The 12,311-nt window shown below is 39.7% G+C and overlaps 1 protein-coding gene across 1 annotated transcript in view; it reads left to right on the top strand.

Moving 5' to 3' along the window:
• The window catches only part of LOC104310990 (zinc-regulated GTPase metalloprotein activator 1A), a 30,216-nt gene extending 18,442 nt beyond the window's left edge, over positions 1-11,774 (top strand). Inside the window, 6 exon segments of the mRNA XM_069776639.1 lie at positions 1,784-1,835; positions 8,384-8,452; positions 8,550-8,615; positions 10,431-10,560; positions 11,239-11,288; positions 11,291-11,774. Of these exon segments, the coding sequence (XP_069632740.1) occupies positions 1,784-1,835; positions 8,384-8,452; positions 8,550-8,615; positions 10,431-10,560; positions 11,239-11,288; positions 11,291-11,335 (412 nt within the window). The 3' untranslated portion in view covers positions 11,336-11,774.
• The last annotated feature ends 537 nt before the right edge of the window (positions 11,775-12,311 follow it).

The raw sequence follows: 12,311 nt of genomic DNA, 5'->3' as shown, positions 1-12,311 counted from the left end.
GCCAATATATCCTTTATGGGCAATAGGTAACTATTACATTGTAAACCACGTCATAAACCCATGTCCTGTGTTCTTATGATGGATCAGCTAGCTAAACTGACTCATCCTGGAGGCACAGGATAGAGGGAAAGCAGGATATGTGAACCAGAAAAGGGTCGTTATTGATAGTGGCAGTTCACAGTTAGATCTGATTAGCTGTAATATTAGGTGGCATTATGCTAGGTTTACTAGGATGGGCTGTGCTCTACAAATCTGAGAAAGTTCTTAAGGAGCTGATGGAAAAAAAAAATCTTTCTTGCTTTACTCAGTCTAGTCTTCTTGCTTATCTCACTCATAGTTCCTTTAGAAGTTCTCAGTATTTGGTATTAAAACAGAGGAAACACTCTAAAATTGCAGCATTTGAAGACAAATTCTAAAAGCACCAAGAAGGTTGTAGACTGCTTAAGCGAAGTTCCATTTCTTTTGTTTTTATTGGAGCTCTGTACAGCGGAATTGCTTACCCTGCTATCAGTTCATAGATACAGAAATCCCTGCATAAAATATTAGTGGTGGCTTCTGCCCTATCATGTGTAGCAGAAAAACTCTTTGTATCCAGCACCATTTGAGCACAAATACACGCCAGCACACTAAGAAAATTGTTCTTTTAACTGCATACTACAGTAAGGATTTCTGCCAGAATAGCAGACAGATAAAATATCTGATCGGAATGACTGCACTGGTAGAACCTTGTAGTCTATATATGCCCTGAAGTGACAGGGAACACATCGAGAGTTCTGGATTCTGTGGTATGCAGTCTGAGAAGACAACAAAGCAAAGATGTGAGGAGTGTGAAATATTACTTCAGTAGCAGTCAGTACCTTTTTCCCCACGATTAAAGGCTTCTTAAAATTTAGTTGTCAAAGTAGGAGGAGAGATTTTTATGGGCAATCTTCTCTGAAGTAGCAGGGAGCTGTCATCATAGTGACTTTTGCCATGGTATTCTTTTTTCTGCATGTTGGACATAAGACAGAATGTTCTCTGGTACAGAAACAGTATTTGAAGAAATCTTGCACTGTCCTGATTAAAGACAGATGTGGGTGTGTAATCTAAAGTTGCAGTAAAATTTTATGTTGTAATACAAAATGGTACAGCAAGTCCCTGAATCTTAGTTTAGGAAACAAGTCCCCAGGTTCCTCTATGAAGTAGAGAGGACCAGTTCTAAATTAGCAGGCATACTGCACAGTAGGAATGAGCTGTACAGCAGAGTTGAAATGGAAGCTCGTATATAGTATTTCACTTGGTGTTACACATTTCATTCTCACAAGCAACGGCTTTGTACATTTTTTTTTCTTCTTGCTTTTCAAATAATTCTTCTAAATTTTTTTTAAAAATCAACCTCTAACAAATTGACAAATTCTAGTGATTATTTTTCCCTTCTGGCTTTAATGATATAGTTTGCCTCTTGTTCCTACATAAAGAAATATCAAGGGCATTGTACTTCTTGAAGTATAAATATTTAAAATTCCAAAAATAATTCCAAATCATTACTATAGTCTAATTGTGTTTATATTTAAAAAACCCCTGACATTCTAACACAAAGCATTAACTAGATCAAACCAATGTAATTAAACTTCTCTATTTTGAGATTAAAATTGAACTAACAGTTGAAGCTTATTCTAAGTATATAGTCTATCTTTGATATTTTAGTTTTGCTCTGCAATACTGAAGAGTTCGTTTAAATTTTGAAATAATGACATTTTTTCCATCGTACTCAAATGTGGCATTTAACTTTACTTATTTTTAGTTTGCAGAAAAAGCTTGAGCATGTAAAGACAACACATGCACATCTAGATAAGGTAATTACCAAAAATATTCCTTCAATCTTTTTGTAACAACAAGGTTGTTCAGGGTAATTGCAGTCGTTGCATATTAATCGTGTTACCTTTTCAGAAGGTTTCAGTTAGGGAGTAATAAGTTTTAAGATCTTTGGAAGATTACATAGAATACATATAGGAATGTGCATCATTGTAGATAGATTGTAGGTAGATTTACTTTCAAAAATAGCTTATAGGCTTCCACTGCTCCAGACAGTCACATCATTCATTGATTCACATGGAGAGTGTTACTGAAACAGACAAACAGTACTAGACTTTTTAATATTTGCAGCATCAAGTCCTAAATATGTAGCCAGTCTTTACCCTGTAGGTTTTCTGTCCAAATGTTGTCTGTGTATGTAGATATCAGGGAGATGTTATTTGTGACTTTGCATTCTTTAAAGCTGTAATAAAACTTCACTGAGTTTGTGTATATTTCTGTTCTATGAGTGCTTCCCATTGTTTTCACAAGAAATAGTAACAATTTAACTTGTAACAGTGAAGTATGAATGTTATTTTTAGTATGTCAAATTAAACTCTAGAACATATTTCCCCCCACACCTCAGTACTGAACCCAATATGTGTTTATATTGGGGCAGAATCTTTTCTCTCCCTGTGTGTTACTGCAAATAGCATTTCTGCCTTTGTGGCATTTATTTGAGCAAATACAGTATTTTTTGTGATCAGCATGTCTAATTTCAAAGATGAATTTAAGGAAAAAAGGTCTTGTCCATCATCGCTACAGAATATAAACAGTTCTATGCTAATTGCTACTTTTATGCACCTGTCTTATCCATGATGTGTGGGTTTTACTGGAAAAGCTTCCTTTTAATTTTCTTTTTCTTTTTTTTTTTCTTTGTTTGCTTTCCAAATATTATGATCACAGTATCTTTTTCTGCTTAGACCCTTCTCAAAAGCAGAACAGTCCTAAGTCAGGGAATTACTGAATTTATAGCCAGGCAACAAAAACTAATTACTGATTTGAGTTCTGAAAAAAAGAATTGCAAAACAATTACACAAACGCTTACCCGAACACTTCTCTCTCCCCAACTTCCCCTATTTTTTTTCAGTGCGTTACACTTAGTCCATCGAAGTTCTCCCAGCAAGGCCACATGTGGCATAGAAAGTTGGGGTGTTTGTGTAATAATTTTCATTCCTCATCACTGCTCTGTTCCTTAGGGTTCCTGGCCTGTGGTTCATGCAGGACCCTTAGTACCTGTGGAGTGCCCCTGCTCTGTGGGTAAACAACAAGCTGCCGTCTCTCAGGAGTCTGTGTACCCATTTTAGCATGGCATGGCATGCCTCCTCTGAAGAGTCTTCAGTCCCAAGTCACTGGAGGTGTCTTGTCTCTCTAACAGGGTGCCATGTGTGAAGATGTGTGGCATGTTTGGGTTTTTTTACTGTTGCATGGTTTCAGAGCTGACTGGAATAGGTTGTGAGACACACGAGGCAGCTGATGGTCTTCTCCCACACCCCTTGTCACTGCAGCCCCCTGCTACATAAGCCTTGTAAGCTTACATATACTTAGAGCTGTATAAATGTATATCTGTTATAGACTCCACCCTTTATATCATCAGAAACTGAATGTATACCTACTACATATTCTACTCCTTGCCACTGAGAGTTAAACTGTAGGGGTTAATGTTGTAGCAGTCAGAATATACATGTTAAAAGTTGTTGTATTTAACCTCTATCTCCTGCCAAGCAGATGATGGAGGTTAGTATCGTAAGGGTTTGAATTTGCATATTTCCATTGTAGACTCCACCCTTTGGTGTAGACTAGTAAGGTTAGCATTGCATACTACAAAGTTCAGGTCTTGTTCCTGCAAAACAGCAAACCAAGACACTTGGCTGTTTAATTTACTCATCATGTCTTAGTATACAAGCAAATATTCAAGCAAATAAACAATACAACCACAGTGTAACATCACTATTGAATATCCACTTGGTTTCTGAGTCCAGCAGCTGTAGTTTCATTCAGAACCAAGATGTGTGGTGACCAGTGTTGATCTGATATAACATGGGCACTTCCCCAGTTGGGATGTAAGATGATCCATCAGCTGACTTAGATTTCTGAGAGCTTGCTACACATCCTGTGACCGTATTAACTGAGCTCTGACATTTCTCCTGAGCTTGTTACTCCTTAGATCCCAGGTGCAGATCTTCAAAGCACTTCTTTTCCCCTTTCCAAGTCCCAGTTTATAGGGTGGAAGCACAGAGGTTTTTTTATACCCTCCTGACACTTTCACAGCTACAATTTTGTCATGCATTGCCATGAGGCTGATGTCACACCTGCCTCTGGCATGTTCCCTCCAGTATGATATTTTAGGTAACTCCTTGATCAATGGGATGTCCCACCAGGTTATCAGGTGATACCAGAGGGGCAACAGTGATGGTGCCTAGCTGTCAGAGCTTTTGGTCTGTGGCCTCAGCCTTTTTGGGGTCCCTTACTCCTTGCCTGTAAAAACATCAGGAGTCAAAGTGACCGCAGTTGATTGCCCCTTCTTCCCAGTCCTCCACAGGGGTCTTGTTTGTGGGATCGGAAGGATTGATCTCAGCATACTGTGCCATCACTAAATCCCAGAGTTTCCTACTTTTGCAAGTGCCCTCCTCTAGCTTCCCAGCACCACCACAGCCACTGCAGAAGCAGCTTTTGGGGACGGCAGCTGTAGGTTTCCTGCACTGGTTTAATTACTTCGAGTAAAAGGTTGCAGAGTGGTTGCACTCTGGGGAGCTGTTTTGCATTTCTGGAGTACTGTAACATGGGCTGCCTGATAGGCCTCTCTTAGTTTTAAACTGGCTTACAGTTTCCATAGTAGATTGGGTGGCTTGTGTGGCGGGTTGACCCTGGCTGGACACCAGGTGCCTACCAAAGCCATTCTATCACTCCCCCGTCCTCAGCGGGCAACGGAGAGAAAGTATAACAAAGGGCTCGTGGGTCGAGATAAGGACAGGAGAGATCACTCACCAATTACCGTCATGGGCAAAACAGACTCAACTTGGGGAAAATTAACTCAATTTATTACCAGTCAACCGGTGTAGTGTAATGAGAAATAAAACCAAATCTCAGAACACCTTCCCTCCACCCCTCCCTTCTTCCTGGCCACAACTTCACTCCCGGATTCTCTACCTACCCTCACCCCAGCGGCGCAGGGGGATGGGTAATGGGGTTTACAGTCAGTTCATCACATGTTATTTCTGCCGCTTCATCCTCTTCAGGGACAGGACTCATCACACTCTTCCCCTGCTCCAGTGTGGGGTCCCTCCCACAGGAGACAGTCCTCCATGAACTTCTCCAGTGTGGGTCCTTGCCACGGGCTGCAGTTCTTCACAGACTGCTCCAGTATGGATCCCTTCGACCGCATGCAGTCCTTCAGGAGCACACTGCTCCAGTGTGGGTCCCCCATGGGGTCACAAGTCCTGCCAGAAAACCCGCTCCAACGTGGGCTCCTCTCTCCACAGATCCGCAGGTCCTGCCAGGAGCCTGCTCCAGCACGGGGTTCCCACGGGGTCACAGCCTCCTTCGGGCACCCACCTGCTCTGGTGTGGGGTCCTCCATGCGCTGCAGGTGGATATCTGCTCCACCATGGACCTCCATGGACTGCAGGGGGACAGCCTGCCTCACCAGGGTCTTCACCACGGGCTGCAGGGGAATCTCTGCTCCGGCGCCTGGAGCACCTCCTCCCCCTCCTTCTTCACTGACCTGGGTGTCTGCAGGGTTGTTTCTCTTGCATGTTCTCACTCCTCTCTCCATCTGCCATTTCTGTCTGCCCCAGCAACTTTTTTTTCTTCTTAAAACACGTTATCACAGAGGCGCTACCACTATTGCTGATTGGCTCAGCCTTGGCCAGCAGCAGGTCCATCTTAGAGCTGGCTTGTATTGGCTCTGTTGGGCACAGGGGAAGCTTCCAGCAGCTTCTCACAGAAGCCACCTCTGTAATCCCCTGTCACTACCAAAACCTTGCCGCACAAAGCCAATACAGCTTGTCACATAGCTTTCCGTTTGGCCAGTTCGGTGTTAACCAGCTGCGAAGTTTTGATCCACGTTTTGTCATTCTTGCTGAACGCTTGCTAGTGCATCTTTTAGCAGACCATTAGTCTAACAGTGACTGTCAGTCTGATGGTGATGAATTTTAAGCAGTCCTGATCTTTCTGAGGCTTCAGTTGAAGCATGTGATAAAGCGGCATACCCCTACAGCAAAGCAGCACACCTCCCACTGTTTTACAGGTGGTAGTTGTATCCCTTTTGCAACTCTGGGCTAATTTCCTTGTATGCTGCCCTAGGGGACTGTTAAGGCTCCATACCACAGGCACATGGGCTTGAAGCTGGCACCATCCTGTGTCTTTGCAGTCATCTTCCTGTCCCACTAGGGCTTTCACAGATCCCTACCTTTTCCAACAGTTTATACATTGTCTGCACACATCCCCAAACATGTAGTGGGTACACCACTGACACCAGAATATACAATCACAGATTCCCAGTACGAGAACCATGTCTCCTTCTGGATTCCTCAAGTCATTGCAGTAATGTACTCCCCTCTTATGAGTCCTCATGAAAGTACAGCATCCATCTCTGGGGCCTCCAGCACAAAAAAGACAGGGACCTGTTGGAGTGGGTCCAGAGGAGGGCCACAAAATGATAAAGAGGGACAGAACACCTCACCTATGAGGACATGCTGAGAGAGTTGGGGTTGTTCTGGAATCTGGAGAAGTGAAGACTGAGGACACTTTATTGCAGCCTTTGAGAACTTAAAAGGCGCTTATAAGAAAGAGAGACTTTTTACCAGGGCCTGTAGTTTTGTGTAGTAGCTTTCTGCTCCTTTTTGCTTCTTAGTGGTTTTGTCACTGCTGTGTTCCTTGGTGTTCCTGCTCCATGGGTCACCCGTGAGCCCCAGTCCATATACAAGTACCCTGCTCTGTGGATGAATTGTGGGTCCCAGTCCTCTCTGGGGTATCTCCAACTGGCTGTGGTTCACCCATGGGCAGCAGTCCCCTTGGACTGCAAAAAAAGAAGAACCTGTGTTGTTATATAGTAGCTTAGGATAGTGTGTTTTCCTTCTAGAAAGTTGCTGTGATGAAATTTAATTTTCAGGTTAAAATATGATGCATACAATGCCTGTATTTTTCTTTTTGAACTGCAAATATTGACTGTGAAGTTGCTAGTCTTGAAAACAGTAAAAGGCAATTATAATGTCTTCTGGAACTAAAGATTAAGTAGAAAATCAGTTTCATGCTTAACTGTAGTTGTGATCAGAATCTTAAGTTTGTAGTTTTTTGTTTAATTAAAATTTGTGTTCATCTTAAATATGTTCAGGTATAGTAATAAAAGTCTGAACAGATCCCTAAAGTAGGAAAAAAGTTAAGTAGAAGCCTTCCTGAATGTTATGAGAGTTACAGCATGCTTGCATTAAGGAAATTATTGTTCCTTTTGTAGCTGTTCGACCAGCAGGAAACAGTGAGATTTCATTGTTACTATCCTTGTTTAATTCAACACCCACATTAAGATGGTTGTTGAGACAGATGAGGCATAAATGAGAGCAGAACACCTCTCGCAGTAGGCTGCAAGTCCTTGTTGGATGATAAAGTGTACTTATTACCTTCATGTGGAAGATAAACAAAAGCAATACTGTGCTATGCGTGGAGCACAGTGAACTGTTGTCTGTTTTGTTTGGAAGCTGCTCAAAGTGGTCTCTCTTAGTTGTTCTGGTGAGTTTACTTGGTCATTAGATAAGCATTTAGATTTGCTACTTGTTGCCTTTTTCCCCCTTAAGTTAGACTAGTCATCTGAAAGCAGTAATCATTTGAAAGAATTATAGGTTGTAAAAAAAGTCATTCTCTGTTCTTCTATGCCATTGAGAGGTTATGGTGACAAAAATAAGCTTAAGACATCATTTCCTTTATTTTTTAATAAATTGTTAATATTAAACTGCACATTTATTTTCACCTTCTGCCTTGATAATAATTGGTTCTGCAGTAAGCCAGTGGTTGCTTTGGAATGAAACATCACTTTGGGCATCTTTATTTTTTGAATCTATTCCTACATAGTCTGTCTATAAAAAGCTTTTTGTAACAGACAAGTACGGATAGGTGAAAAATGTGTTGATTAATTTTTGTCTGATAGAGTTGTGATGAAGATCAGAAATTGTGGCAAAGATCAGTATGGCAAGAAAATAGCATTCTTAAACGTATTTGAAAGATTGAGTTTACTAGCCTATAAGAATTGAAATTCTTAGGCTTTCTTTGAGAACAAGCATCAGCTACAGCAAAGAATTACATGGTAGAAGCTGATGGCATGAAACTATCCAAAGTATTGTGTATGCCCCTTATGTGCACATCCAAACAGAACCAAAAAGTATAGCATAATGTAGCAAATTAGAGCAGAACAGAAATGGAGAATTTTTTTTTTTTAATTTGACATGGGTATGTAATTGGTTTTTTATGAGGTCGAGTTATAAGCAACACTTTTTGAAATTAATGTAATGAAATGTTTACTCAGTTTGGTAACAATATGTGAGTCTTTCCATTTGCAGGGCATAATTACAGTAACATTTGAAGTTCCAGGAAATATAAAAGAAGAAAACTTAAATCTCTTTATTCAGGTATGTAGTACACCACTGTCAACTGAAAAGTCATTGTGGCTTTTCATAGAAAACCATCACATGCCATTCTGTTTATGAAAACTTTTCCTTTTTATAGAATCTTCTGTGGGAGAAGAATGTGAAAGATAAGACTGGGCACACCATGGACATCATAAGACTGAAGGTTAGTCAGAAATGACCAACTTCTTTGTTTCATGCTTTTCCTCTTTTACACCTAAAAAACTGCCGTGTGCTGTCAGTTACAGACCTATCAAAGGCGCTACTGGATCACTGTAGCAGAGCAGACAAAATGGAGAATAGCAATTTGTCATTGTTCTGCATAGAGACAGTTTGTTATCTGCTGGCTGGTGGAACAACTCAAAAGGAGATAGCTGACAAAGAAGCAAACAGTCCTAAACATCAGTGGAAGAATTAATAATCAGGACATAGTTAAATCACTTTTTAATTTTTCACCTCCATTGCTTTGAAAAGTTCCATCCATCTCACATGAATGTCTCCTTACCTAGGGATTGGATACTATAGATTGGATACTATGGATTGGATACTATAGATTGCTATCCATAATTATAATTGTTGGCATAATATGCAGAAGTTGAATTTGGCATAACATAACAGTGCAATACGTGTTGTGGTCTACACTTAAAACTTTTTATGGTATTACCAGATGGTAGTTTTAAAGATGCAGCCCATAAATACTCATCTTCATGGGCACTTCATATGTTTTTCAGTTGCATGGGTTTGAGAGGAGTATATATGACAATTTAGGATATATTTTCATTTTTCTTATACAAAGCAGCCAAGTAAAAATTAAAAAATGAGAATCAAGTCTGTCATTTGGTAGGCTGTAAGAAATACAAGAAAATACGCTCTGGTTTGTTTTCTGAGAACACTTGTGCGTCATGGATAGCGACATAATTATTTTCATTTCATTGGAAGAAAGGCAGTATTCTTGCTCTTCCAGCTACAAAATGAGAATATGCTTGTCTTCCCCTTCCTGACAAATAGAAGAAAATAGCCACTGATGCATCTTAAGCTGTCTGAAAACAGTACTGCTATGCACAAGTACATTTTTGTATGGAGCATTGGAATCAAAGTAATTCTTTAGGTGATCTGAGGCCTGTGATAAGCTGTGTGCTGGCGCTCAGTCACAGACAAATGCACCAAAGCAAATGAAGCCCAAGTAATAATATAATGGGTTCCAAAGTCTGTCACTTCTGTACTTGTATCTTACCTGCTCTCATAATCCTTTTGGCAGTAATAGTCATAGAATGCCTACTAGTATGTCAAATGCATGAAATAATTTTAACTCTCTCTCTTTTTTTTTTTTCTTTAGGGAAGTATAAGACATGTTTTACAGAATGTGTTTCACTAAAATATTTTATAAAGTTTTACATGAAGTGATGAAAACTTTTTTAATAAAACTTTTTTAATACAGCTTTTGGTAGTGGGTTAATGGGCTCACTCTGACATTAATCCCTTCTAATTCTGTTGCTAGTCATTTCACTTCACAAATGTTTGTTCTTTCTCCAATATTCAAAGATTCTGTTTCAGAATAGTGAATAAGCTGAGCATGAGAACTTAATCAGAATAATCTGAAATCAAATGTTTTTGCTCATTTTACACCATTTTGCTGGCAGTCAATCTTTCATGGACTCAGGCATGATACACCATATATATTCAAAGTGGCATAGTTCCTGGTGACATTTTATTGTTGCTTGAACACACTAGATACTGAACAAATGAGGAACAGAAGGCAGGGTATGGTAAAGTGTAACTATTAGTGTTTAACAAAATAAGGCGATGTGAGAATGGATGTTACAAGTAGAACTGATCATCCACATGGTTATCTTAACTAACTGGTGCAGAGTTGCCAGAAATATTTTCCCCTGCTTGGCCTAATTTCAAAGTTTTTCCCCCCTCTTGCATATTTTCTTTCTAAAGGTTTGTTACATATCCTAACAGTTATTTTTCTGGTAAGGGACTGGTATCTATTCAAGGCAAATCTCATCAGGTGATAGTGCAAGGTGTCCATGAGCTCTATGATCTGGAAGAGACTGCAGTAGCCTGGAAAGAAAACGAAAAGAGAACAAATAGATTGGTCCTAATTGGTAAGAGGAAATCATGTATCTCCCTGTTTGACTTTTAAGAAGCTGTCCTTTCAGCAGGCAGTCCTGTGACTTGCCCAGTGAGAAGCAACTAGCCTAAACTGGCCAGAGTAATAGCAGTGAGTATGTTCAGCATAACCTTCAGTCAAAGGTTTATCCATCAAGACCTCCTGTGGTTTTATATTCCAGCGCAGGGGAATCTATACTACCCCTTTTAGTGACATTAAAATAAAATACTAAGTATTCATAAATTATGTTGGCATATTTAGTGTTATTTTTAAAATCCATAATAAATATGGTGATGGGAATGATTTAAATGTTTGATCAAATATTCAGTAACTGTAAGGAAGGTGATTATAGCCATTAAAACATAAAAAATTTGTTTCAGAAAAGCTTGTAATGCTCAGGTTGTGCATTCCTATTTCCTACTTGTTACTCTCTGCTTTGCAAAGTGTTTTTATGACAAAATCCATAATTTTTCCTCCTTTCCCCTACTTGTACAGCTTGAAGTCTGTTGTTGCCTGTAAAATCTAAAGTTATCTTGTTACCTGCAGTTTAATTTTAATATTACTGGTTTCACTCATTGGTGTAGTAAATATTTTCTTTGTTGAGAAGACTGGCAGGTTGCTACTTGCATGCATTTTTTGTGATATGCTGTAAAATACACTGTTCTCTTTACAGGCAGGAACTTGGATAAGGAGACCATCAAAGAAGTATTCATAGCTACTGTGAGAGAGAAACAAGGAATCAGTTGACATCAAACTACAAAGAAGATTAAATGTCTGTGCTTAACCCTGCAAACTTTTTATGACAGAAAGACTGAATGACATGCAGTATAGTAGTTTCTTTTTCCTCTTGCAGTTTACACAACAGTTAATCCCTGAAATCCTCCTAAGAATCCCAGCTGATGTACTGCTTAAAGATTAGCTTTTATGTCTAGAATCAAACACAAAGAATTCTGCCCTTTTGGATTTAGCTTAAGTTATCTCAGTGACACCATTTACCTGCGCAGAAGCGCAGATAGGCAAGAAGCTGTTGTTCATGCTGTACGTGAAGTATTACAGTAGGAATGTGGTAAACGGGTTTGAAGCCTAGTGCTTTCTCCGGTTAACTCTCTTTTACTGCTGGAAATGAAGCAACAGTGATTATTGCCAGAGATGTAATCACAGTAAAAAGTATTTAGTGTTTACTATTAAAATGTCTTCCATCTCTTTCCACTTGTTTTGTGATTTTTTTAATGTATACATCCATCCCAGGTACTGCTAATCCTGTTGTATAAATGAAACTAAAAATACATAGATAGCAGAGGCTTGAGACTGCATGGAATATATACTATCTGCATAGTAGCTATGAATGCAAAGTTGAGTCACGTAGCCAAAGTGTTGGAAGATGTAGCTGGCCTCACAGATCTGCTAGGCCTTGACCCTGCCAGTTCAGGATTTGGCAAACCAAGGGCAGCACATTTTCACTGTGTTGTCTAGGCTGCCCTGTGTGATTTGTTACGGGCTTCTCTGACACTGCTTTTGGGTGCTGTTTTGAAAACTTAGTTTGAAGCTTTTATCTCTGTGCTCATTACTTTTACACTTTAGAGTTGAACTTCTTGCCCTGTACCTTCTCCGGTTCACCTCTTAGCTTTAGAGGGATATGTTGACTACGACTGGGTGAATGCGAAATGAGTGAATGCAAGAAGATAAGATGGAATTAAAAATGTTTCAAAACATAATTCTAGGACATGCAGCAGATATTCTGAAGAA

This window comes from Haliaeetus albicilla, chromosome Z (genome assembly GCF_947461875.1).
Source record: "Haliaeetus albicilla chromosome Z, bHalAlb1.1, whole genome shotgun sequence".
Lineage (NCBI taxonomy): Eukaryota > Metazoa > Chordata > Aves > Accipitriformes > Accipitridae > Haliaeetus > Haliaeetus albicilla.
Note: the sequence above shows the minus strand (reverse complement) of the source record. Positions and strands in the feature narration are given on the sequence as shown.